Source organism: Antechinus flavipes, chromosome 6 (assembly GCF_016432865.1).
Source record: "Antechinus flavipes isolate AdamAnt ecotype Samford, QLD, Australia chromosome 6, AdamAnt_v2, whole genome shotgun sequence".
Taxonomy (NCBI): domain Eukaryota; kingdom Metazoa; phylum Chordata; class Mammalia; order Dasyuromorphia; family Dasyuridae; genus Antechinus; species Antechinus flavipes.
In genome coordinates this window covers 260,508,630-260,536,484 of record NC_067403.1, presented here as the reverse complement: position 1 = coordinate 260,536,484, position 27,855 = coordinate 260,508,630, and the positions used below count along the sequence as shown (strand labels likewise).

The 27,855-nt window shown below is 47.8% G+C and overlaps 1 protein-coding gene across 3 annotated transcripts in view; it reads left to right on the top strand.

Annotated features, from left to right (window-relative positions):
- The first annotated feature begins 5,374 nt into the window (after positions 1 to 5,374).
- Positions 5,375 to 27,855, top strand: part of SHANK2 (SH3 and multiple ankyrin repeat domains 2) — a 483,554-nt gene continuing 461,073 nt past the window's right edge. For all 3 annotated transcript variants that reach the window (XM_051965794.1, XM_051965793.1, XM_051965791.1), the window contains exons 1-4: positions 5,375 to 5,598; positions 19,834 to 20,037; positions 22,010 to 22,081; positions 23,346 to 23,454. In XM_051965794.1, the coding sequence (XP_051821754.1) occupies positions 5,395 to 5,598; positions 19,834 to 20,037; positions 22,010 to 22,081; positions 23,346 to 23,454 (589 nt within the window). In that variant the 5' untranslated portion in view covers positions 5,375 to 5,394. The remainder of the gene's footprint in view (positions 5,599 to 19,833; positions 20,038 to 22,009; positions 22,082 to 23,345; positions 23,455 to 27,855) is intronic.

Sequence of the window (27,855 nt, the reverse complement as noted above, 5' to 3'; positions counted from 1 at the left end):
GCCTGGACCTCCACCAATGCAAATAGTAACCTGACCACAATTTGTAGCCTTTTAAAAAAACTGAATATATTATTTTTCCAATTACATAGAAAGATGGTTTTCAAATTTATTTTTGAAAGATTTTCAGCTCAAAAACTTTCCTCCTTCCCTTCTTCCTCCCCAAGACAGCAAGCAATCTGATGATATAGGTTATATGTGTACAATCATTTAAAATATATTTCCATATCCAAAATAAATTTCCATCCAAACAAAAGGGAAGAACCTTGAGAGAACCAACCACCCACACCCACCCACGTACAAGCCTGGCAAGTGCACCGGTGGCGAAAATACTTTGATCCACGTTCAATCTCCATAGTTCTCCCTCCGGGGGCAGACGGCTCTCTCCATCCCAAGTCTATTGGAATTGCCTTGAATCTCCCATTATTGAGAAGAGCCACATCCATCAGAATCGATCATTGTATAATCATGTTGTTGCCTCTACAATGATCTACTGGTTCTGCTCACTTCACTTAGCACCAGTTCTCTCTGAAATCATCCCGCTGATTGTTTCTTACAGAACAATAATATTCCACCCCATTCATGTGCCATCACTTATTCAGCCCCCACTGATGGCAGCCACTCAGCTGCTATTCCTCGCCCCTACAAACATTTCTGCCCATGTGGGTCCCTTTCCCTCCTTTAAGATCTCTTTGGGATACAGGCCCAGTTGAGCCTCTGCTGGATGACAGGGTATGCACAGTTTGATGGCCCTTTGGGCAAGGTTTTAAACTGTTCTCCAGAATGGTTGGATCAGTTCACAACGCCACCAACAATACATTAATGTTCCAACAATTTGTCTTAAAGATGTGCTTGAGGTTCAGAGAGAGAGTTGGGGTGAATTGTCCAGTGACTGAATTTCAGAGAAAAGATTCAAACATTTGGAGAACATCCAAACCAGACTCTCTTTACTGTGCCAGGATGCCATAGACAGGACAAAAGTCAGGATTTTGGAGCCAGAGTCACCAGGGAGAGGGCAGTCCTACCTTGGTCACTTTCTCCCTGGGTCACCTTAGCACATTGCTCATCACCTCTCTCTCTTTTTAATTAAAACTTTTATTTTCAAAATATATACCTGGATGCTTTTTGATACCCCTCCTACAAAACCCTTTGTTCTCCTTTTTTCCCCTCCCTCCCCCCCCCTTCCCCAGTTGGCAAGTGATCCAATATATGTTGGCTCATGGCTCGTCACCTCTCTTGATCCCTTGTTTCCTTGTCTGTAAGATGAGTTGGCTCAGAGGAGCCCAGGGAACCTTTCCAGCCCCAATCTGTGATTCTCCCTGCTCTCACAGGCTGGGGGTTCTTGCTTGAACCCTCATTTCCCTTTCCTGTAAGTGGATGGGGCTGGATTATGTGGCCTCCAAGGGCTGGCCCGCTCTAAAGCTCGGAGCCTGTGATTTAAATAACAGGAAAACTCTGGCCAGGTGATATGGAAGCAGTGGCGTGGGCCTGGCCCTGGCTGTCTGAAAGTCTCCAAGAGAGGACAGAACCTGGGGGAGGATGTAGACGGGTTGGGATCTCGGTCAGGTTCAGACTCCCGGGTTGGGATCTCGGTCAGGTTCAGACCCACGGGTTGGGATCTTGGTCAGATCACCCTTCTTTTCACAGGTGTTCTGGAGCTGAGGATTTCATTGCACCTCCTTTTTTTCTGTGATGGGGCTAAGCAAAGGCATAATTATTTTGGAAATCGGCTCCTGTGCCTTGAGGCTGCTTGGTGAGTGGCCCAGAGTGGCCCTTTTGTGTGGCTGCTGAGGCTGGGCTTCCTGCAGCAGCTTTACCTGCAGACATGTGGCCACTGCAGTGTTTCTGAGCTCCCCAGGAGGCCCTGGTTGATTTGTAGCCAGCCAGTCATGAAATTCCCAATTGGAAGGTGTTCAGGCCCCTTTTTATGGTTTCCATTATGGCGCTTTTAAGCAGAAGCTCATTTAAATCGCTTCAGAGTCGCCTTTCAGCTCCAGTCACCCAAGTCTGTCCCACTTGCTCCCTGTCCCCACTGGGGTCCATTTGATGTGATTGGTAGAAAGGAGGCTCAACTGCTGGCCTTGACATTTGTGTGACTTTAACCCTTCCAGAGCCTTGATCTCCTCATCTGTGAGATAGGGGTTCAGGGGTCTCCTCCAGCTATAAATCTGTGGGGCTTTAATCTTCTATCCTTTGGCCCTCCTGACAGAGGGGTTGCCCATGGCATGAGGAAAGGATGACTCTAGATCTAAAAAATGGTTCTCCGTATCTTCTGTGAGAATGGGACCAGCTGGTGCCCACTGGCTTTTCCTTCTTAACTTCCCTCATATGAAAACCCAGAAAAGTGGCTCCCCGACTCCCATCCGTGCTCCCATCCGTGCTCCCACCCGTGCTCCCACGCTGCACCCACTGCCTCCAGTATGGCATCTGGGACCTTTTCCTGGGACTTTTCTTTGGGACTTGTCCAGGGGATTGAAGTGGATCTGCGTGGGGCCTTCAGCCTGCTCGGGCCCAGCATCCTCATCCCACAGGTGAAGAGCCTGGTCTGTGTCTCGGATTGTTGTCCTTACCTGGTCTTCTATGTTTCTAGTGGGTGGAAAGCACCGCATCGGCTGTTTTCTCTGTGGGGTGACTGTAGATTAGTGGGAGCAGACATAATTACATCGCTGCTTTCCAAGATTACATGACTTTAAGATCTTCAAGTCCAGGCTCATTGTTTACTGCGGACAATGATGGAGCTGGGGATTTATCTGCAGTGATTTCTGAGGAAGCAAGAAGGGGAGCTGGGAAAAGAGCCTGGCCCTTGGCTCTCCAAGGACAACTCTTTGTACAAGAGCACATGGTGGCCACTGCCTCCTGCCCCTACTTTGACTCAATATATGCCCCAAGGCAGGGAAATTGCTTACAGGATTAGCTGGGATCAAACAGAAATTGGCACATCCATCTGCTGGGGTGAAAGGAAGCGCCCATGCCAAGTCCTTGGCTTGCTTGGGATCCTCCGGTCTCTCCCATAGGCATCTCAAACTCAATAGTAATCAATAAACATTTGTTAGGTTTCCCCTACGGGCTAGGCAATAGGCTAAAGGTTGGAAATTCAAAGAAAAGCATAAAATGGATCGAGAAGCTCACCATCGAGTGGATGAGCAAACGACTAAAAAGAAGCTAAAACAAAGGTGAAAGAGGTTACCCAGTACGTGGGACGGGATGACATCCTCCTGCTGGGATGGTCTGAGAAGCTGGGAGTTTCTGAATTGATTTTTCTTGCAGAATGCCGATTTGGAAGGGTTAGCATGAGGCCCAGGAAAGTGGGGTTCCCATTTGTCTTGGGGTACTCCAGCCTGTCACCCCACTTCTTACCCACTTCACTCTAAGATCCTCACTCTCTCTTACCTCAAATTGAAGGAGCAAAATTTCTCGTCCTCTTCTCCCTGACTCGGTGTCTGTCCCTTCTCTCTTCCCATAGTCTAACTACTCAACGTTAGGTTCTCGACCCTCTATCCTGGGCTGTTGTATTTGAGCCCCTGCTTGGTTTTCCTCCCAGATTCTCTGTTTTTGTGACACGGTTCCCTCTTGTTTCTCCTGCTTCCTATCAAACCCCTCCCTGTCAGTCTCCGCTGAGAGTCTCTCTCTTTGTCTCTTTGTCTCTCACCTAGAGAACCTCCTGGAGAGGTAATTATCTCTATGCTGATGTGCCCAGAGAGAGAGGTACAGCCCTAGTCTCCTGAGTTCAGATTCTGTAGCCAATCAACTGCCTCCTGGCGTTCCCAACTGGCTGTTCCTTCTTAAACTTCCATATAAGACAGTGGTCATTCTCTCTCTAGCTCTGTCCCCACTACTTTTTAATTTTATATAATCAAAATGAACCGGTTTTGATCTTTCATGATTCCCTGTATGCCTTGCTTGATTAAAACCTCCTCTTGGCCATTGCTAGAAAAACTTTGACATCTTGTTCTCTTATATTTTTAATCACATGCCCTTTAAGGCTATATACATTTTGAGTTTACTGTGACACGTGGTGTAAGCTGTTGCTTTAAACCTCATTTTGTCCAACTCCTTTTTTGTTTCCTCAGCATATCTTAGAGGGAGCTTTTCCCCAAGTCAGTGATGTTCATGGATTTAGCAGTAATTGGAGTATTGAGTCAATTTTTAAAATACTTTCTTATTTAGCCTGTTCCATTGATTTCCTTTTCTATTTTTTCTCATGACCAAATATCCTGGTGATTACTGCTTTAGAGTATATTTGGAGCTCTGGAGAACTTAAAAAGCTCATGTCTTTTCTAGTTTTTTCATTATTTTTTTTTGAAAACCTACATATTTCATTCCTCTAAGTGAATTTTACTCTAATTTTGCCTAGCTCTCTGTCTCTGCCTGTCCTCTGTTTCCCCTCCATGTCCCCCCCCCCCGTCTGTCTGTCGCTCTCTTTCCCTCCTTTCCATTTCTCTGTCTTCTCTCTGTCTCTGTCTTTGTCTCTCTTCCTCTCTCCTCTCTGTCTCTTTCCCTCTCTTCCTCTCTCTGCCTCTCATCTTGTCTCATTGTCTCTGTCTCTCTCTGTCTTGCTCTTTTCCTCCTCCTTCCCTCCTTCTTTCCTTTCTTCTCTCCTCTTTCTTTTTCATGTGCAAAACAGGTGACACACTGCATAGAGTGTGGGATTTATAGTCGGGAAAGACCTGGGTTTAGTTCTTGTCTCGTACACTTACTGTGTGACTCCGAGTAAGTCTGTGAGCCTCTGCCTCAGTTTCCTAAACTGTAAAATGAGGATAATAATGGGATTTAACTCATAGGGTTGTAAGGATGATGCGAGATATCAGATGTAAAACACTTTAAGGAAAACCTTAAGAAGTTATATCGATGTCGGCTCTGATTATTGAAATTTATTTTTCTCGTGTTTATATTGCCCTTACTCACTATTACACGCTCCCCACTGCACTGCCTTATTATGTGAGTTTATTGAGGCAAGGATTTGTTTCCTTTACTTCTTTCTGTTCTTATCACTAGCATGGCTTCTTACATAGGGAGATCCTCCATGTTTGTTAAATTACATTGAATTAAATTGGTGTTAAGATGCTCAGCGCAGGACTGAGAGCGCCACATGCCCGTGCCCTGGACCACGGGTTTCTTTTTGTTGGACACTTTGGTTGGACCAAGTCTTGATTTTTAGAGAAATGTTCAAGCTACCATCATCCTTTACTCCATGGCCCTAATACTTGAGGGATGAGGGGGAAGGGGAGTAAAGGAAGGGAAGACAGAAATAAGTCTTATAAAGATAAATAGGAAGTGAAAAAGAGCTCTCTGAGTTGTTGAAAACATTGTTTTACCTTCCCAAGTTTTAAAATGTGCTTCCGCTTTGTCCCTTTGGTTTTTTTCTAAGACAGGAGGGGACAAGGCAGCCTCGGAGCCATGCCGCGGAGTCCCACGTCCAGCGAAGATGAGATGGCCCAGAGCTTTTCCGATTATTCGATGGAGTCCGAGTCGGACAGCTCCAAAGAGGAAACCATCTATGACACCATCCGGGCGACCTCGGAGAAACCCACGGTCAAGATGGAGGAGAGCCAGGGCAACACTCTGGTCATTCGCGTCATCATCCAGGACCTGCAGCAGACGGTAGGATTTGGAAGGACCCGGCTAGTGTGGGGGGTGGGTCTGCGCCTCTGGGCTTGGCTAAGGAAGGTCTTGTCTCGCTCCCCGAGGACACTGGACAGGGAGTCTGTGCCCACCGCGGTCTCTGCCCTTGCCCAGCTGCTGGAATTGTTCTTGGGCCCGGTCATTTCTTCATTCCTCTTCCTTCTCTCTCAGCTTGAGACCCCCTCTAAGGGTCAGAGAACCGGGTCTTAGAGTGTCTTCAGAGCCCAGGCTGCGCAGCCGTCCTGCCCAGCCCCAGCCCTTTACGGAGGAGCCAAAAGTGACGTGGCTGGCAAAGGTTCCAATAGGAGGGGGCGGAGCTGGATTTGAATCCAGATCCCTGGTCACCAAATTCAACATGGTTTCTATTACCAGTGGGCTGCCTCTCCTCTGATCTGCTTGGCTCTGAGGGCAGGACTGGGAACAAGAGAAGTCCAAGGCTCAATTATTGGAAAATTTCCTAAAACTAGAGTTGTCCCAGATGGGAGGGGCTGCCCCTCATCCTACATCAATAAGCAAAAATCCCTCAGGATGACACAGAGAACAGAGTTGGGTGTAAACTAGATTACATGCCTCTGAGGTCGCTTCCAGCTCTGATAGCACAGGGGAGAGCATGGGGCCTGGACTCCAGAAGACTTGAATTCAGATCTAGCTATGTGACCCTGGGTAAGCTGATTAGCCTTTAACTACCTCCATTTTCTTACCTGTAAAATGGGAGCAATAATAGCATCTGCCATGCAGGGTTGTTGTGAGGAGCAACTGAGATAATAATTGTAAAGTATTTAGTACATAGTAAGCATAACTTGATGGAGCTAGCTCTTATTCTGTGATTTAAACTTCTGGAATCTCTGTGACCTGGGTCCTGCTCTTCCTTTTCTGAATTCCTCCTTTCCTTAGAATAGCAGTTCTTAAACTTTTTGATCTCTTGACTCCTTTATGCTCTTAAAAATAATTAAATTCTCCCAAAGAGATTTTCTTTACGTGCTTTTATCTATTCATATTTATTATGTTATGAATTAAAATGTCTTTGTATTATTGTGAACATAGTTCTAATATAACCTCTGAAAGGTCTCAGAGTTTTCCAAGAATCATTACCTTTTGAACCCCCAAAGTAGAGAAACCAATTAATATAGTACTTTATTCTGTGTTGTTATTATCTTATTCAAGTAATAGCAGCAGCAGTAGTAGCAATAGTAATAATAGTAGCAGTAGTCGTAGTAGTAGTAGTAATAGTAATAGTAGCAGTAGTTGTAGTAATAGTAATAGAAGTAGTAGCAATAGTAATAATAGTAGCAGTAGTTGTAGTAATAGCAGTAGTAGCAATAGTAATAATAGTAGCAGTAGTCGTAGTAATAGTAGTAGTAGCAATAGTAATAATAGTAGCAGCAGTAGTCATAGTAATAGTAGTAGTAGTAGTAGCAATAGTAATAATAGTAGCAGAAGTAGTCGTAGTAATAGTAGTAGTAGTAGCAATAGTAATAATAGTCAGAAGTAGTTATAGTAATAGTAGTAATAGTAGCAATAGTAATAATAGTAGTAGTAATAGTAATAATAATAGCAGTAGTCATAGTAATAGTAATAGTAGCAGTAGTTGTAATAATAGTAATAGTAGTAGTAGCAATAGTAATAATAGTAGGAGTAGTCGTAGTAATAGTAGTAGTAGCAATAGTAATAATAGTAGGAGTAGTCGTAGTAATAGTAGTAGTAGCAATAGTAATAATAGTAGCAGAAGTAGTTGTAGTAATAGTAGTAGTAGTAGCAATAGTAATAATAGAAGTAGTCATAGTAATAGTAGTAGTAGTAGCAATAGTAATAATAGTAGTAGTAGTAATAGTAATAGTAGTAGTATAGCAGCAATAATAATAGTAGTAGTAGTAGCAGTAGCAATAGTAATAATAATAGCAGTAGTTGTAGTAATAGTAATATTAGTAGTAGCAATAGTAATAATAGTAGCAGTACTAGTAATAGTAGCAATAGCAATAATAGTAGCAGTAGTAGTAGTAGTAGTAGTAGTAGTAGCAGTAGCAATAGTAATAATAGTAGCACTAGTGGTAGTAATAGTAGCAATAATAGTAATAATAGTAATGGAAGTAGCAGCAGTAGTAGCAGGAGTAGCAGCTCAGTATCTCTTCAGTCAGTGCTATCAGTCAAACTCTATCAAGTGACTCTCATTCTGCTTTGTACAGTGTAGATAAGACCCCTGAGTCATCCTAGATAAATATCTCTTGACTTCATAAATAAGGTTGTCAAAGATGACATGCCTGATGTAGCAGAACCTCGATAGCCCAAAATCTTTCAGCGATTTCACTTCAGGAGCAATTTTAAAGCTGTGACTTTGTGCCAGGTGCTGTGCCAGATGCTGAGAGCACATACCCCAAAAGGACACAGTCCTGGCTCTCAAAGACTTCATATTCCATTGGCGTGGGCTTAGTTGGTTTGTTTGACGTTTTTAATTGCCTACATGTTCCCCTATGTCCTCAATCCTCCCTGGGACCCAGGGCCAGCTCATATTTTCACATAAATTTTGTTTTGATTATCAAGGATTTGGTTAAATTTATTCTGGAAGTAAATAAATCATAAAATCAGTGGATCATAAGTCAACATCAGGAAACCTCATTATATGGATGAGGAAAGTGAGATCCTGGGAAATGGAGGCACTGATCCGAGGTCACATGTGCATCAGAGCCAGACAGGTTAACTTAGTCTCTCCCTGGGAAAGGGGCCCGTTTTGTGCAAAATCAAAAGATTCCTGGAGATAATAGGATTTAGAGCTCAAAGCAACCTCAGAGAGAAAATGCCTTCAGAGGCCAGCTCAGGTGCTAGCTGGTTTTCTCCCCTTGCCAGCTGTGAGCCCTCTTTACATCTTGTAATCACTTTGTGTTGTGTACACTTTGTGTTTTCTTAGCTCTGGGCCTGTTCTGTTCCCTCGGTAGACTGTACATGGCAATCGTTTTGTTTGTGGCTTTTTAGTCGCAGAACCTTGGACAGCACCCAGAGTTAGTGGACATTGAGCACGTGGGATGGTAGATTTGGAGAATCTACAATGGAAGAAAGCTTAGCAGTGACCCTGTCCTCCCCCCACTTTGTAGATAGGGATACTGAGGCCAGAGGGGAGGGGAAAACGCTCCCAACAATTAGGTAGCAGAGCGAGGATTTTCATCCGGAGTTCCTGAATTCCTGCAGAACACGTTGGATTGTCCTTATGGAGTCATCCCAGTCATGTTCAATTCTTCCTAACCCCATTTGGAGAATATACTGGAATGGTTTGCCGTTTCCTTCTCCAGCCCATTTTACAGATAAAGAACTGAGGCAAACAGGATGATGAAGTGTCTTGCCCCAGGGTCACTTAGCTAGTAAATGTCTGAGGCTGGATTTGAACCCAGAAAAATGTCTTCCTGCTTCCACATCTAGTGCTCCCACATGCGCCACCTAGCTTCACCTAGTAAACGTTTTCTAAATTAAATTGCCCTCTTCTTCCGTCAAATCCTCTCATGTCTATACTTTGAAGGAATTGAGCCCCAGGGAGAGAGAGAGGAAGTGATTTCTCCAGGGTCACGAAGTGAGTAATGATCTGGATCAGAATTTGATCCCTTGTCCACAGGTGCTAAATTCAGAATTTCCTTTCCATTAAATCCAATTGATTGGGAGCTGCTCGCGATTGCGAGATGAATGCAGTTAAGTACTGACTAAGGCTTCAGGAACTCTAGGAAATGGTGTCCTGCATGCAGAGCTCCTTCTTGATTCAGGCTGTAGGGAATCACGGGATTTTAGCCTCTCTGGGCTTCCCCAGCTCCGTGTCCATCACGGGCGAGATCATCTGTGAGTCTGTCCCTGCACGTGAGCGCACTTTGGGAAAAGGCCCTGAATTTGCGCTCCCAATTACACGGTCACGAGGGCCAGAGATGTTTCCGAATCCCGACACACAAAGAGCGCGGAATTGCACCGATGGTCTTCCTTCTTCTGTCCTTTTGGAATCTTGGAAGTGAGAAACGCGCCCGAAGTCTGGATTTCAGGGAACGTTCCTTTCCCCTTGTCCGTACTCCCAGGACGTTTTTTGGTTCTGAGACCAGCGTCAGAGATCCCTCGTCTGTGCTCAAACCCCGTCATCCCCTAGCAGGGGCCCTTTATTCATTCCTTTCTGGATGGCTTCTTCCCTATAAAGGGATGGCTGATTTATCCTGTCACATCTTGGAGATTCGTAGCCGTTTCCCTCAGACTCCTGGAGGGGGGAATGATTTTGCCCCTCTTTGCTCGGCACAAAGCAAGTGCTTAATAAACGACTGTTGGTGGAGTGACTCCCGCACCCAGGGAAAGTGTAGCCTCCTGGCTAGGGGTCCCAAGCGGGAAGGTAGAAGGCTTCCCGTACGTTCCCCCCAGGGTCTGAAGTTCGGCCTCTTGCTCCCAGGGTTACCATGGGCAGAGAATCCCCTCTGCGGGTCTCAGTTTCTCCCACTTGGCCAAGCCCTGGGTCCCTTGAAGCTCCCCATCCCGGGACCGGCTGCGAGAGCACCTCGGATTGGCTGAGGGAAGGTGGGTGGGAGCCCTTTGTTCCCCGGGGCTGCCCGCTGTTCCGCACTCACAATGCCCTCTATTGTGCTGACTCTGGGCTCAGAGCAGTCACAGTCGTCTTGCCTGTTTGCAAAGCCCCCGCTCGTGCCAAAGTCAATACATCTCGGGGCTCTGTTAATGTTTTCTGGAGTTGCGGCCCTGCCGGGAGGGATCCTGACATCCGAGGCTGTGGCTCCCTTCCACGGCTCACGAGGCCGGAGGCTGCAGGAGAACCCGATGGTCTCGGGGAGAATATTCACGGCACAGACTCCCCTCCTGCCCCCAGGAGAAGGGGGCGCTCCGTCCATCAAGAGCATCTTTAGCTGGGAGACGTGTTCTTAGAACCTGCTGTCAAATATAATTCCGACTGATCCCCGGCACTGGACACCGTATCCTGCCGGGCTCTTTGCTCTCTGATGTCCTGCCAGAGTTAGTGAGCGCAGGGATTCCCACCGGCCTCGGGGTCGGCCTCCCCGCCGTGGGACCCCACTTGTCACCCACAGAAACACAAGCCTTATGGCTTTATGGGAAATGGCCGGCCAGCTGTGCTGGGTCTCTAAGTGACCTTGGGATTTGCGGATGTAAAATGCAGTTTGGGACGGGGGGCGGGGGAGACAGAGAATCGTGTCCCTCCCTCTTGATCACGTCCCTTGGTCGTTCCGGGGCTGCGGGCTGTCCTTTGGGTCTCCTGTTCTCCTTTTGCTTGCCCGCTGGGATCCTTACCTTCCAGCTGCTTTAAGCCACCAGGCTGAGGACCCCAGCCCTCGCTTCTGCCTCTGTGGCCACCCCCCCCCCCCCGAGCCAGCTCCCTCCTGGTTTGGAACCACTGTTTCTGAAGGATGTGGGGCTCTCGGAGCCGCTCTCACTTCATCGATTTTCTTTAGGTTTTGTGATTTTTGCCTTTTGCTTTTCACAGTCCTGTGAGTTACCGATGTCTCCCCCTCCCCCAGTTTCCCCCTCCCCCGCCTTAATCCCGGCCCGTACAATAGACAGAAGCAGTTTCTGCCTCAGTGAAGGCGGGTGACGTTGGGGTCCCTTTTTCTGTCATCTCTGTCCCTGTCAAACGAGAGGCGGGAAAGGCTCCTCATTGGTCCCATAGAACCGGGCTTCCCGCAGCGTCCCCTGTGGTGACCGTGAGGCCGGCTCTATTCAGTAAACTCCATTAAATCCTTGGCGTCTGTCGGGCACCAGGCTAGGAGACGGGGAGACAGAGACCTCTCCTGGGCTGGGCACGGAGCTGCCGCGGGCCCAGACACGGGAAAACAAAATAGATGCGAAAGAAAAGTGCTTATAAGTGAGGAGAGAGAGGGGTCCGATCATGAGGGTGAGGACTCCCTCTTCTGGTACAGATTCTAGCTGATAACAGCTCCCCTGTCCTGGGCCCAGGGAGCACTGTCATCCTAGGCACCCGGGCTCCAATAATAAAAATAGTAACAATAAGCCACAACAACAGCTGACATTTGTATAGCGCCTACAATGTGCTAAGCACCGTGGCAATAATTATCTCATTTGCTCCTCCCCTATTACCTGGGTGATAGGTTCTATCAATATCCCCATTTTACAGATGAGGAAACTGAGGCAGAGGTGCCTTGGCCAAGGTCACACAACTAAGTGTCCGAGACTTCATTTGAACCCCGGTCTTTCTGGCTTGTCCCCACGGGCCGCTGGCCTGGCTCGCTCTCTTTTTCTCTAAGTGCAAACCAACTTGCTCAAATTTCTCAGAATTCATCACAGGAAAGTAATGTATTCCGATTTCAAATCTGAGTCAGCCATCCGCTAATCACGGGGCAGCTCCTTTGTTTCCACTGTTCTGCAACCAGAGAACAAAAATAAAAATACAAATTGCCGTTCGGAATACTTTGCCCCCCGGCGGGCCCGTTCCCTTTGTCTTGGACCCGCTGGGGCTGCGCTCGGGCCAGAGCGGATAACAGCTGGGCGCCTTAGCTCGGGCGATTGCCCGCGGCTTTCCAGAAAGCTCGGCCCCGTTTGCGGCTCTGCCCACAGCGTGTTCTGTTCCCGACTTCTGGTCGCTGACTTTTAAAAGCACAATGGGATCCTGCGAGTGACTCATGAAGTGAATTCGTCATGGGATCTTTTTCACCGGAGAGGTCCTTGCCCCCACCCCTGCCCAGCGGGTGCTTGGGGGGCTGGGGAGCGCCACCCCGAAGCTCCCTTTCTGCTTATGGCTCTTATGGAGGAAACTGCCTCTGGCCACTTGTCCCTGGGTCAGGCTTGTGCCCTCGGCTCCCTGGGACAGTGCAGGGGCGGGGTCCTGGCCGCCATGGCCCAGCCTGAAACCTTTGAGGAAATTTGGGGGCAGCGTCCGTGGCTCAGGACACAGAGTGAGTGACTAGGAGTCAAGCAGACCCCGGGTGCGAATCTCCTCTCCTTCGCTTAGTAGGTCCTCTAGGCCCCGGTTTTCTCCTCTGTAAAATGGGCCTAGTCATAGGTCCTTGTAAACCTGAACCACTTTTCTCTGAGGCGAGTTCCACATCTTGACTCTTGGACCACAAGAGTGACTAGGTAGAAGTTTTTGACTGAGACTCGTTCCACACTTTACCTGAATTGGGTTAGCTGATTTTAAGGTCTTGTGGCAGTTTGGTGGCGAGACCACCCGCTTCATCCCACCTTTAGCTGCCCTGTGTACCTTCTACATCCAGAAATCACGAAGGGGGCGCCTGCCCTCCATCAGCAGGGGAGGCTCCCGGCCCCAGGGAAGCTGCAGGCTCTGGGCCCCCTCCCTGGCGTTAGTGTGTGGAGCCTCATCCCCTAAGATGGGGATTCTTCCATGAATTCAGGCCTCTCAATCAAAAAGCCTTTGCCAAGCACCTACTGTGTGCCATGCGCAAGACCCCCGTTGGCTCCCTCCAGTGCCAGACACCCAGCTCTGGCAGAGGACGGCCGACGGGGACTGAGCCTTGGAGGACGCTGCATTGCTCTCCGCCTTTCCTTCCCTTTGCCCTCCATCTTTTGCCTCCCCTGATTTCTTCTGAACCACTTAAAAGGAATTTCTCATTACTTTGGGATTAGCTTTGGGATTTGGCTGAGTCTCGTGCTGAAGGCAATGGGAACTGAGATTACGCGGGACTTCTCCCCTATATTCCATTCTGCCTCTATCTTCTCTCCCTTTCCTTCTCCCCTCTCCTTCCCCACATCCTCTACCCCTCTTTTTTCCCTCAGCCCCATCTTCCTCTCTTCTCCCTTTCTCCTTCCTTCCATCCTTCTCTCATATCCCTCTGTCTTGCTTCCTCTTCCCTTTCCCCTTCCCATTCTCTTTCCTTTTTTTCTCCTCCCTTTTTCCCCCCTCATTCTCTCTCTCCCCTCCCTTTCTCTCCTCTGTGAATCATTTCAGAATGCTGTTCATTCACTGCCTCCCTTTGTTAGCCATTAGGTTAATATTTTCTAAGGAAGGAATGGTTTAGCAGCAGCCCCTGAGAGAGAACATTTTACTTGGGGTGCTCCTGGGGCCGTGCCTCTGTTTGAATTTCTGCAGACCCTACTAAGGGATTCACGGAGTCTTAGGGAGGAGGGGCAGCTTCTCTGAGGGCTGCGGGACCTCAGCAGCCACCGAGTCTGCAACCATTGCAGAAGGAAAACTCCATAAATCCCACTGGACTGCTGGCACTCTCCAGGCCATGAAGTTCATGTCTTATCCTGTTCCTAAGACATTTCACTTCTTCTGAATCAGCTTTCATTCATTCATTCATTCATTCATTACTTCACTCATTTACTTATTTATATGTATATATATTAAATTATTCCTTTATTCACTCATTTATTTTATATGTATATATATATTATGTTAAATTACTCTTTCATTTGCTCATTTATCTACTTATTCATATGTATATATTATATTAAATTAGTCATTCATTGCCAAATACATAAAGAAACCCCCAGATTTGAGCTCCCTTCCATCGCTCTGCTTGGCCATGGAGACGCTTGTGAGCCAGTTTCCAGATCCCAAATTTGATGCAGGTTTGACCCATCTCTCAGTGCCTCAGCCTTCCCATCTGTCAGGCAGGGAAAACTCTACCCAATACTTTTAAAGCTTTTCATGGAGCAGACTGTCCTCAAGAAATGGATATTGAATGAATGAGTGAGTGAGTGAGTGACCGAGTGAGCATCCTCCCGGGATGTGAGGGGAGAAGGTGACATTGGGGGTCACCGTAGAAGAAGCACGACCTCGTGGGGTGTAATCTTGCCTCTGACAATATTTCCTCGCTTTGCCCCGTGAATGGGTCAGTTAATTATTTGAGTTTTTTCTTTTTCTGTAAAATGGAGTTAAGGAAACCTGAGGGGGGTCAGCAAGCTTTAGTCTCATTGTTGAGGGTACCCTTTGTGGGCCTTCATACCAGCTGCTGCCCCCTTTGCTGCCCGAGGCTTCCTTCTGCCCTTTCGGAGGAAATGAGTTTTATCCAGGGTAGTAGGGTACGACTGAGTAAGGATTTCCAAAATAGCTTGTGCAGGTATCCTAAAATAGCGTGTTCTCATCTTTCAATGACATAATGGGCCCCCACGGGGGGATTTGACTCTTCGAGAAGTATCATGAGGCAGCAAAGAGGTGATGGAAAGACCCAGATTTAGAGAGGGGAGATCTGAATTAGAATTCTAGCTTGCTTCTCTTGTAAATTTGGACATCACTTGATCACTCTGGGCCTCAGTTTCCCCCTCTGTAAAATGAGAATTGAACAAACTGTCCTCTGAGATCACTTCTGGGCATAAATCTGGGGCCCCAAGATAGTTTAGGACCAATTTTTCCAGGTCAGAAAGATTTTGGAAAAAAGGAAAAGGGAGAGAAGCGCTTTGATTTTCAGGGAATGGATTTGATCTCAATTATTTTTGTAGGAAAGGGGTTTTCTTGGTGGAGAAGGGGTTTTGGCTTCTAATTGAGCCTTTCTTTATCTTTCAAATGAAGTATTTTCTTTTATCTAAACACAAAACTAAAGAGTAGCCCACTCTCATTTCTGCTCTACCTGATATCAGAGGATAAATGCTAAATTAAGAAAAACCCTAGAGTTCCTTAATTGCATTAATTATCCCAAATGGAATAAATCTTCTTTATCAAGGTCACCCAGATATTCTTTCTCTGCCTCTGAAAGAGTCATTATGAAGCCCTTGTTTTAAGCAAATTTAGAGAATTATCGTGTTGTCAAGGACATGGCAAAGATGGTCAGAGCAAGAAGAAGCCATGGGGGATCCTGTGGTTCACCCCTTTATTCAGCTCTGGAGGAAGGAAATGGAGGCTCAGAGAGACCTCAAGGGAAGCAGGCTGGCAAAACTGAGACCCGAACCCAAGTCTTTTGGCCATCGTCCTTCAGAAGTCATCTGCTTCTTTCTCTGGAGCATCTTCAGTAACATCCCTGACAAGTGGTCATCCTGCCTCTGCCTGGAAGCTTCTGTGGGGGTGAAGTTACTCCTTCTCAAAGCACCTCATTGTACCTTTGGACAACCTGAATCACTAGGAAGCTTCCTTTGTATCAGAACACACATTTATTAAGCACCTACGGTGTTCCAGATATTGTCTGGGCATTGCTGCCGATTTCTCGGTCTAGCAGAATAAACCTGTTTAAGGCACCTCATTGCACCTTTGGATGACCTGCATCACTAAGGAAGATTCCTTTGTAGCAGAACATACATTTATTAAGCACCTATGGTGTTCTAGATATTGTCTGTTCATTGCTGCTGATTGCTGGGGCTAACAGAACAAACCTGGTTAAGGCACCTACTTGCACCTTTGGACAACCTGAATCCTGTGTATCAGAACACACATTTATTAAGCACCTACAGTGTACCAGATAATGTCTGTGCATTGCTGCTGATTGCTCTGCCTTGGGCCTAGCAGAGTAGACCTGTTCCCTGCACGGGACAGTCTTTCAGATAACTCATGTCCTTCTCTGAGTCTTCTCCCTGTCAGACTAATCATGTCCATTCTCCTCTGAGGTGCTCTCCAGGCCCTTCCCTGCTGTGATTACCCTCCTCCGGACACTTCCCTGCTTATGTTCACAATGTAGGGCAATGAATTCTCCGATGTTGTCGGCGAATAGAGAGGGCAGTGGATAATGACCTCCCTCATTCTCCAGGCAGCCCTTGGGGCGACTCATCTAGAGCTCAAGCTGCCTTCTCAATACATCTGCCCCAAATCATTTCCACTTAAAGTAGGTCCCCCATCTCTTAGTGGGGAAGTTGACTTTTTGGAATCCAAGTGCCATTTCTCCTCATTAGGTTTCCTTACAAGCTGCCTCTTTATTCATAGTGGTCATCTCTCCTTTCAGGAGCACCCACCCATCAAAACTTGTCTTCTTCTTCCAGGACCGTTTCTGGTGTCTCCTCTTCCTTGGAGCCTTCTCTGATTGGCCCTTTCCCTCAAAAGAAAGAGTTCTTTCCTTTCTTAGATTTTTTTCCCCTAAAGCTCTTTGTCTGCATCTTGCCTTCCTCTTCCTCATCCATTAGAATGAGGTTCCATGAAGACTTTTTGAGTCTATTGCGTACACTTTGCCTCTCTGTTTTGTGTCATCTAGAGAACTGAAAGATATGTCCTTATTCAAGTCGTTGCTAAAGAAAGAAAAAAGGAAGGAAATAAAGGGAGGGAGGGAGAAAAGGAAGGAAGAAAGGAAAGGAAAAAGCAAAGGAAAGAAGACAGACAGAAGGAAGGAAAGAAAGAAGGAAGGAAGAAACAAGAAAGGAAAGAAAGAAGGGAGGAAGAGTGGATGGATTTACGAAGTACCAATTATTTGCTAAATACTGTGCTAAGTTAGCTTTACAATTATTATCTTATTTGATCCTCACCACAATATGGGGAGGTAACTCATTATCTCCATTTTATAGTTGAGGAAACTGAGCTAGGGAAAGGTTAGGTAACTTGCCCAGGGTCACAAAGCTTGTAAGTAATGATGATAAGTATCTGAGACCCGATCTGAACTGAGCTTTTCTTGACTCCAAGCCCACCCCAACTACCCAGGGTTGGACACCTTACGTCCTAGGACAGATTCCTGGGGCTTCCCAGTGTGAGCGGTCCTTTGGGCATGGCTGCATGCAGCTCTTTGGCTAAGATTAGACTTCATTCGGATGCTTTCTGTGACAAGTTCGCCACCATTAGGTACCTACAGCTCCTTCTCTGAGCAAATCAGCATCCTTCCTCCATGTAGTTTGTCCTGTGTGAATTTCTAGGTCAGGCCCCATTGGGAGACTCCCCAATGACTTTCAAAAAACTCTCCCTGAAATCTCAGGTGGTCTTGGAAAGTACATTTTGGTCAGAGGATCTGGCTCCGTACCCTGACTCGGGTCCAATGTCCTAGCTTTACAATCGTGACCTAATTTCTCTTCCTGTTTCATGGCCTCAGTTTCCAACTTTATAAAAAGTGGGCCAGAGACTCGATGAATCTCCCTCAACTCTAAGTGAGCCTGAAATTGATTTTATAAAGTTAGTCCAGAAGAAAATCATGACGATCACCAGGACTTGAAAGATGAGGGATGAAAAGATATCCTCACTGTCCCTTTGTGGAGGGGGGAGAGCTACAGGTGTTGTATATTGTATTTATTCTTGAACTTTTCTCATTTATTCATCAGTTTATGCTGACTTTTTTCCCCCTCTCAGAGTAGTTTGTCATATTTCTAGCTCTCTGGGAGAGGGAGGAGGAGGGGTATTTGGAATAGCTTTGATGCTATAAGAAAGAGCAATATTAATAAAAACTTTCAGTTTTAAAAGTTCCCAATCAGCATATTCAGAGGTCCCTTGGTCCAGTGGATAGAGTCGAGCAGACTCTACTCTCTGACACTCACTGAATCATTAAGAAGAGTTTCCTCAACTTTGCTGAGCTTTGGGCGACTCTATAAGAGCCGAAACTAGAAGGAGGTTGTGGATTAATGGCGGAAATTACAGGTCCTCCCACGTGATGTGTTCATGTGGAGGCGACACAAACTCCTTGGGAGCAGGCATTGTTTAATTTCTGACTTTGGGTTCTTAATTCCCTGCACACAGTAGGTGCTCAAAAAATAGTTATTAGTTGATTATAAATTGGGCACAATTTGAAGTTCCCTTGAGGCTGAAGTTGTTCATTTAAAGAGTCAAGTTCTGTAAGAGTTTCCCGAACCATTCTCCCCTTGCTGAGCTCTTCATCCTGCAGCACCCCATCAAACAAAAGGAAAGGGGATTCCTCGCCTGTGAGCCCCTGGGCATTTGTCCCTCCATTCCTAGGGTGGCTGTTCATAGGCTGAGGACCATTTATCAGCAAACTGCTTAGCTTTGTGGTCTCCTGGAGGGATCCCTGTGAGGGGAGCAGGAGGAGCAAGTCCTGTCTGCTGGCCTTTCACTTGAGATGCAATTAGCAGACTTAGAGCCCGGTGATTCTGCTGCTGTTCCATGTGGGACGTGCTTCAGGCTCAGGGCATCCCATTGTTCCATCGCAGTCTTTTTGTTCTTCTCTCTTGGAGACCCGGGTGCTGGGGTAACCAAGTGGGGACCCTGTTTCCTGACACACTCTGGGGCTGGGGAGTCCATCCCATGTGGAGTCATCCTTTGACAAGACCCACACGTGTACTCCTGGAAGCAGCTCCCGTGACATGGAGGGGAGTTCTAGGAGGAAGGTGGAACTCTAGGATGTTCACAGTCTCAGCTGGTCCCAGTGCATAGATTTGTTTCCCCCAAGATGAATGCCTTCGTTTTGCACCTCTAAGGAACTGGAACCTTTAGCAAGGTGCTATGAATTTCCTTCTGAGAGGGCCCAGGTGGTAGCCATTCCCTGAAATCCTCATCATGGTGGGCTTTTGAGGCTCGTCCAGCGTAGACAATAGGTACCTAGTATACAGGGATTTGAATGACTGAACCCAAAGCCTGTGTCATGTGTTACTGGGTAGTAAAGTGAGAGCCCCGAGACCAGAAAAAGGCAGAGGGCACCTCCCTTGGGTGGCCAGGCCTCTCTCCCCCCCTCCCTCCCCCCCAATGCCAACTCACACAGGTTTCCCTAGAGTTGCCAGGAAATCTGATTTGCATTTTCCCACTCATTTAACCTTAATGGATGATCATTTATCAAGTACCTACTCTAGTCTAAATCCAGAGTCTCAGGGAATGTGAGAAAAAGTCTCCCTACCCTCGAGAAGCTTAAAATCTCAGGGGAGAAGCCAAAAGAAGGAAATGGTCATCCTGCCAGCTGTTTCTTTGGTCGTTCTGGGTTTGAAAACCCCTTTCCTGCTCATTCTCACGAGATTGGGCTTCCTGGGGCCACCAGCGTCTGGGGTCAGGTCGCCTGATGTCATGGTCAGCTGTTTTCTGTGGCTGTAATGACTGGGGGAGGGTTGTGCTGGCTCAAGGAGGATCTCTTGTTTATTGACAAGAAATGCAAACAGCTCTGCAGGCTCACGTAGTCCAACCTGTTCCTTTATTTCCCTTGGCACATTTCTCATTTCAGATTTAGTCCAAGTTTCTTGTTTTGCAGATCAGGAGAGGGGCTCATAAAAAGTGTTAGAGGTGGGATTCGAATCCGGGTCCTCCGGCTCAGCTCCTCCTGTTAGACCACTGCCCTGAATGTAGAGAGTGGCCATCTGAGCAGAAGACTGCTTCACGAGGGTGTCGGACCAGAGGCTTCTGGGTCCCCTCCACGTGAGAGCCGCTTGTCGCACTAACCCCAAGAAGTTACTAAGACTTAATTGTATTTTTTTCCTCCTTACCAGAAATGCATCCGATTTAACCCAGATGCTTCTGTGTGGGTGGCAAAGCAGCGGATTCTATGCACCTTGAACCAGAGTCTCAAGGATGTTCTCAACTACGGGCTGTTCCAACCTGCCAGCAATGGGAGAGACGGGAAGTTCTTGGACGAGGAGCGCCTCCTCAGGGAGTACCCGCAGCACGTGCCCAAAGGAATCCCTTCTCTGGAGGTATCGGCCGTGGAGAAAATAGGCCCGATGAAAGCGGCCGTGGCGGGGAGGGGGAGGAAACCCCGCTGAGGCCTCTGGGTCCCAGATTTGAGGCAGGTGGGAATACTTTCCTAGAAGGAAGCAGACCCTTTATGAGAGAGAGTGGGGAAAACCTGAGCTCCGAGCCTTCCACTCCCACTTTCTGGCTATGTGATCGTGGGCGAGTCACTTAAATCAGCTTCTCTGTGCCTTATCTATAAAATGGGGACAATAAGAGTGTTTCCTAGTGGGGTAACTGTGAGGAGGATACACGAGACAGCGCCCGTTGAGTGTTTTACAAGCTTTAAAAGCCCTCCGTAAAATTAATCATCGGCTTCGTCGCAAATATTTGGATAAGGCTGAATTTCTCCATGATTCCCAAATTTACCAGAGAAGGACAAGGGGACAAGTAGGATCTGGGCCCAAATTTCCCGGTTACTCGAGAGCACCTTTCTTTCCTCCCAAGCTTATTCCCAGGGGCTCTGCTGGTCACCTCTAAAGGTGGTTTGACCGGCCGCTCGCCCGCCTTCCTCCTGCTGTCCGAGGACACGAGTATGGCCTCTGTCCCGGGAGAGTAGCCGGTGTTGCCAGTGTTGCTCTCTGCTCTGGGCCGATCGGCCCCACTTTCAGGGAGGGTGGGCCGTGGGCCGAGAGGGCTAACGGATGCGGCTGGGCCCACTGCTTCAAGAAAACCATTGTTCCTCCCCAGTGGGCTCCTACCAACCCTCCCCCATTCCATCCTCTTAATCCCTCCTCTGATAATGGATCCCTTCCCGATGCACATTCACAGTTGGAATGTTGCTGGAATGTGTTAATCTATACGGTGGTGATAGGAGAGGGGAGCTGGGAGCCCTTGTGGCCCATCCACGCCCCTGCCCTAATCAGGCCGAGGATGAATAGCAGGCCCTTTCTGCCCTGAAACTCCCGGGCATTTCCTGAGCTGCCTCGAAACTCCCTGATCTGCCAAGATAAACAAGGCTCGAAGCCCTCCCTGGGTTTCATTTCCCCCCTGCCGAGGAGGAATTCGGATTTGTCCTGAGAGGCCGGAGCCCAGTGGGGGGCAGGAGGTTGTCCTGGAAAGCCCCCGGGATGCCTTTGTTGTAGGACTTTTAGGCTCAGCCTCCCCGCCCGCTGGGGCCAGACCCTTTAGAAGCAGACCCGGATGTTCTGTGGGTCTGGTTTTAAGCTCCAGTATTCAGGTGCCAATAGACTGTCTGTTCTTTCTGTATGCACTTGGGGTCCGTGGAAAGTTCTTGAAAGAGGGAAGGAAAAACCAGTTTAATAAAGAAGAAAATCACAATAAGCCCTGATTTTTTTTTTCCCCATGGAATCATCTCCGTTTCCAGGGATAAAGAAAAAGGCAAACTAAAAAGCCTGGGTCATCCACAGCCTTTCAGAGCCGGAGGGGCGAGCTCATGACAGGGCAGGAGAGGTTGGCTCAAGGAAGGGCCCAGTGCGAGTGACCCTAACCCACTTCTGCCCCTCCTCCCTAATTAAGAAAGGTGCTACATGGCATCGAGGGTCCTGGGCAAGAAAGAGCTGCTCACGCAGCCTGGCGTGCTCCAGGGGCCACAGGAGAATCAAGGCCCTGTGGGCCTGTTCTGAAAGCCAGGGCTGGGGACGACTGGGCTTCTGTCACCAAGGGGCTTCTGGGACCAGGCCGGCCTTCTGGGACAAAAGCCTTGATCTTAGCTGTTGAGGGGCATGAAGAAGCAGAACTGGATGTTTTAGAGAAAGTGATTATGAAGGTGATTGTCGCCTCTGGGATACAGGAGTCCTTGGTGGAAAACCGTCGGGAGGCTGATGTTTGGGGGTGCCCTGGAACAAGATGTGATTTCTGGCCGTTTGCCCGCATCCCTCCCTTCTGGGGAGGAACGAAATCAGCTTTTGGGCTCACCTTTCTTACGTAGACTCCATGGGAAAATTCTGTCTGCTCTGCCGTTTGTTTTCTCAGTTCCGGTACAAAAGGCGGGTGTACAAGCAGGCGAATCTGGATGAGAAGCAGCTGGCCAAGCTCCATACCAAGGTGGGTTGGCTCTAGAAGATGTCACCTCATTGGGCTTGAGTGTTTCCCCTTAGCACTGATCAAGAAGCAACAGACGTTGGGCATCTGCTGGGCTCCAGGCTTGGTGCTAAGCCGGAGAGATGGGACAAAAAAATAATCAAACACTTAGAAAGTCTCCATTAGTATTCCAGGCTCTGTGCTGAGTGCTGGAGAGATAAGGCAAAAACATCAACAGGCATTTATTAAGTGCCTCCTGTCTATGCCAGGTGCTGAGCTCTTTCAGAAGAGCCCTTAAAACACCAGACTTTATTTCCCTCTTTTCCTCCCTCTCTTCCTTCTTTCCTCTTTCTTTCCTTTTCTCTCTCTCCCTCCCTTCTTTCCTCCCTCCCTCCCACTTTCCTCCCTTCCTCCCTCCCTTCTTTCCTTCCTCCTTTCTTCCTTCCCTCCCTCCTTTATTCCTTCCCTCCCTCCCTCCTTTCCTCCCTTTCTTCCTTCCTCCCTTCCTCCCTCCCTTTCTCCCTTTCCTCCTCCCTTTCCTCCCTTTCCCCCTTCCCTTCCTCCTTCCCCATTCTTTCTTTGTTCTTTCTTTCTTTTTTCTTTTTTTAATCCCCAATGTGGCTTTTTCTTCTCACAATAGGCTCTTAATAAATATTTATTGACTGCCTGAGTGACAGTGAGTACTTAATAAAAGCCTGTTGAATGACTAAATATTGTACTTAACTCTGGAGTCTCGTGTAATGTTCAGTTGTCTATATCCCATCCTCTGTCTTCGACTGGGATTTCCATCAGAGCCAGAATCTAATCAGAACTAACCTCGGAGTCTCAGCCAGTCCGGTGCCTGGGCTCTGTATATACTAGGTCTGAAATGACCCATGTGGTGACTGAGGATCTCTCCCTGTAACTGTAGAGAACGTGGCTTGTGACTTACTGGTCTCCTATAGAGCCACGTACACAGTAAGGAGTAAATAAATGCTTTTATAACTGTGGAGATGGACCCCCCGACCTCTCAGATAGCCAGTTTTCCTTTTCCCCTGGCATTAATGCTGAGCAGAGGAGTGCAGACTGAGGCCTTCCCAGAGGCTTTTACTGGGGAGCAGGACAGGGAGAGAGGCCTTCCCTGCCGGCGGGATTCTCCCCCAGCTGGGGACAGTTGGACCCGGGGCCTCCAGGGCTTGTGGACTTCCGTGCCCTGCTTCCCCAGAACAAAGAGCCGAAGCGGAGAAGGCTCCTTGGCTGTCCTTCGAGGACTTCCCTGAGGAATAACTGTCCCTCTTTGGTTCTGCAGACAAACCTGAGGAAATGCATGGACCACATCCAGCATCACTCAGTGGAGAAGATCTCCAAGATGCTGGAGAGGGGCCTGGATCCCAACTTCCATGACACGGACACGGGAGGTGAGTGCTCGGCCACGCGGGCCACGGGCTCTCCCACCGCCGGCGTGTTCACGTGCGGCTGCCCACAGGTGTCCCCCAGAATAAAGGCGCCGCCTTCTCATTCACAGTTGTGGCAATCTCGTGAGAAGAATCAGAGCCCATCACAGCCTTCTGCCCCCAGGCAGTACTCCACAGTGGTCAGAGGGCTGGCTTTCAGATCCCACCTGCCAAATCAGGACGGAACCCAGATCTTTGTGGAGAGCTGCCCGTGGGCAGGCCGGTCTGGCACAATTGGCTCCAGAGGGGTTTCTGAGCTAAACCTTGCAGTAACATTTGTGGTTGGGAGGGTGCCCCCTGGACGCCTCCTGAGCCGGCCAGCCCCTAACTCTGCCCCCCACTCTCCAGTTTGCTTGGATTTTTCGTGAGCTGTCGCGCAGTCCGCCTCCCTTGGTTTCTCGCTGTTCCCTGAACCAGGTGCTCCTTCTTTCTCTTTACCTCTGTATAGGACGTCCTACATGTCTGCAGCGCCCTCCCTGAATCCCCAGCTCCTTCGAGGCTCATACAAATCCCCCTCCTCCGGGCAGCGTCCCCATATTATCGTGTGTGTACATCCTTGGGCTCTCTCTACTTTAGCCTGAGAATGTAGCCTCTCTGAGGGCAGAGACTAGTTCATCTTATTTTTTAATCGTTGTTACTTTGCACAGTGACTGGTATACAGTAAGTGCTTGATAAATGTTTGTTGGAGTCAAGTATAGAAATTTATTTTTATGATTATCATACAACCATCTCATTTATGAATATATGGGGAGAGAGGGAAGGGAATAAGCATCCTACTATGTGCCAGACACTGCAAATATGATCTCATTTAGTCCCCAGAATGACCCTGCACAGTAGGTTTCACTTCTAAGGGCCCCTCTCTGCCATCTTAAAGGCTTGGGGTCTTTCCCAAGATTCTTGGATCCCTTGGTGGCCATCTTGGGCTCATGGTTGCCTCCTTCCAGTTTTATCCTCTCCCCTTTCCTCCACTTCTCCTTCCTCCTTTACCACTGGCTAATGTCACTGGGACAGTCTAGTTTGTAGGTGAAACCGGGTGAGCCAAGTCAAGAGAGGGAAACATTTGATTTGAGTGACAGCTGAGCAGATAATTAAACCCAAGAGGTAGAAACTGGCAATAAAAAGGAAAAAAAGCAAAAATCGGTAGGGTTCCAGAGGCCTGTCTGGTACCACGTGGGACAAGGATTTCACGAAGTTAATCACAAAAACGGCATCAGAACAGGAAACTTTTCGCCCCGGGTGTCCCATATCCGGGCTGATGGGACAGGGCCGTCCCAGGGAGAAGGAGAAGACTCCTTTGCCCTTTCCTTTTCTGGAGTCCAAGCACAGTGAGCATTAGTTCACATACACTGCGTCTCAGCAGCTGTCTCCCTGGGCCTGTGGACCACACCGGAAAGCACCCTTTGCCCAGCCTCGGGGACGGGCTTACTCCTAAACTTCCAGCCCATATCACGACTGGCTAAGTTGATTCAGGGTAGCCAAGCCCTTTGGGTTTCCCGTCCCACCTCGGCTTGTTTCCCTGCTTCTCGCTGACAAGAAATGCTGGATTTCACGCACGGTGCCCACGTGCCGATGGATAGAATCGGACTTGGTTTCAGAAGCTTTGTGCAAAAGCACAGATTGGTGTCAGACCTCTGGTCCTTATTTTGCTTAGAAATGAGGTGCCTTGGGGGGGGGTGTTTACAGGAGACCCCAGCTCAGAGCTGACAAGACCTCCATCAGCTGTTGACTTGGAAGTGGAGGGATGATTTGATCTCAAACTCGACGCCCTCCATCTCAACACTGCCTTTCCCCTCACTGAGATGTATTTGGGTGCATGCTCTTGGGGACAGCTAGGACACAGGGAGGAAGAACAATCTTCCCGAGTTCAAATATGGCCTCAGACACGCACTAGCAGTGATCATTTAACCACTGTCTGTCTCTGTCTCAGTTTCCCTCATCTGTAAAATGAGAAGATTGAACTTGATGGCTTCTAAGTTGTCTCACCACCCCTCCTTACTGGAGGGGGGTGAAGATGACCAAAAGAGGTCATTTATTAAAATGAGATTTGCTGTGAGAATGTACAAACTGATTGGGACATACCCGATCAACATCTCTGCTGACATTTGTGTGTGGACATGGGTTTCCAGAGGTCTCGTTGGTACCGAGTCAACTCGCCGAGACGGTTTTTTTTACCTTAAATGGTAAAGCACACATGCTTATTATATACTATTTGTTATGTTATATATTATTATGTGTATTATGTATAATATATATTATAGAGTACTTATTATTTATACACACATATATATAATATACATATACACACAGAGAGTGCTTATTACCTATGTGAGTGAGTAATAACTACTCGGAGACACTTAACTCTCGCTCTCACTAATGAGTTGAGCCCCCAAACTCATCTCTCACATCCTCTTGGCATTGGGAGTCCTGAGGTCTTTGGAGGAGTCCTGAGGAGCTGGGCCCTGCCTTTCCTAGTACTATCGATGTGAGCCCCCATCACTGAGACTTCCATCTTGATTTTTCATCTTAAAATCCGTTAGTCCATCAGACTTAGTGGATGGCTAAAATAGAGTATTTATTTAGTTGAATGGTACTCAGCAAACAGATTGGTACAAAACATTATCATCTATGTCTCCAAAAGAAATAAATAGTCTTTAACAGTCCCTTTCATGAGTACATACAGAGTCCAGGACAAGATTGGGCTCAGACTCGGGAAGAAAGCACAAGTGGCAAAGGAGTGATTTTTTTTACCGCAGGAGCTCCTGCGCGTTAAAAGTTTTTCTCCCCTCGGTGGCTTGTCGGGAGGATCTCCTCATGTGTGATGAAGCTTCCTTCAACGTTTAAGGGGTTTTTCTTCCAGCCAGAGCGGGGTGTAGGGAAGCAGACCAAAGCCAGAGCCGAAGTGCCCCTCTTTCTCTGCCATAGTGACTAGAAGCTCACTCTTCTCCGGTACCAATTGGTTCCTGAGCTTGATTTCTTATTTTAGGGCATGACTACAACTTTTCCAAACACTTTTCATATTTAATGTAAATCTAGGGTAGATTGAGACTTGTTCCTTCTCACACTAAAGCATTTTACCTCTTACTTTAAGGGGGGTGGAGTGTCCTAGTTGAGTGATTGACTAAATAGATCAACCCCACCCTTACATAAACTTAGGCCATTAAAATTTTTGAATAATAGCCTTTTATTTTTATTTTATTTTATTCTTTTATTTGTTTTTATTTTTATTTCTATTTTTCATGTATTTTTATACATGCAAAGATAGTCTTCAACATTGACCTCTGCAAAACTCTGTGTTCCAGATTTTTTCTCTCCCTTCCCCAGAGAGCAAGCAATCCAATATAGGTCAAACATGTGCAGTCTTTCCAAACTTATTTCCACATTTATCGTGCTGCAGACACACAAAAATTCAGATCAAGAGGGGAAAAAATGAGAAAGAAAAACAGGCGAACAGCCACAACAAAGTGATCCACGCTCAGGCCTCTCCCCAGATGCGGATGGCTCTCCCCATCACGAGTCTACCAGAGTTGTAGACGCCATTTTTATTAAGCCGTCGCCCTGGCTGTCCTTTGGGAGCTCAGAAGTACCATGGAAGCCATGGCCTAGGTTTATACATGTCCCGACATCCCCAGGCTTTAGTAGTTCACAAATGTCTCGATTTTTGCCTGTCCTTCGCTCAGTCCCCTGAGCCGTCCTGCGAAGGTTACCTTCATTCTATCTTGTGTTTGGAGTTAACTCCTCCTCCGCCGTCTGTATTTCATCTCCTGGATTTTGCTTTTCTTTTTGTCCCCGGTGCCCTGCCTGATGTAAGCCCGTAAGAAATACCGTCTCGTGGACTAATTCCCCCCGACACAAGTTCCCCCCAGCCGAGCCATTCTGTGATTTTTGTGGTAAGAAAGGCCATCTTGTCCGGTAGGAGATCGATCAAAGGGATTGCCCATTTGTCAGCTGTTGTCCCTGCCCCACCTTGGTGGAGAGCGAGCCTAAAGGGGGCCATCCATTTGGTCTGAGTCTGCCTTCATCGTTCCTGAACCATCGTTAAGGTTACATCAGACTTGGGGACAGGATGATCAATGGCTGATCATTGGGAGCCATTAAGGAAATTAGAAATTGATTGGAGTGTAAATTCTCACTTAAAAGAGATTCAGAGACCCCTCCTCTCGAGCCTTCCCCGCAAGTGCCCTCCACCCTACTCCTGGCTGTCTCACCAGCTTTCCGTTCCAGTCCGACTGGCTTCTCTGCACTTCCCTGGGTGTGCCCTCCTGACGTGCCTTTGCAGAACTGAGCCCTAACCTGGCTTTGAGCCCCATCTTTCTCCGAAGCACAGCCCTAGGAGGTGCCCCCTCCGTGCCAGGCCCAGCCCAAACC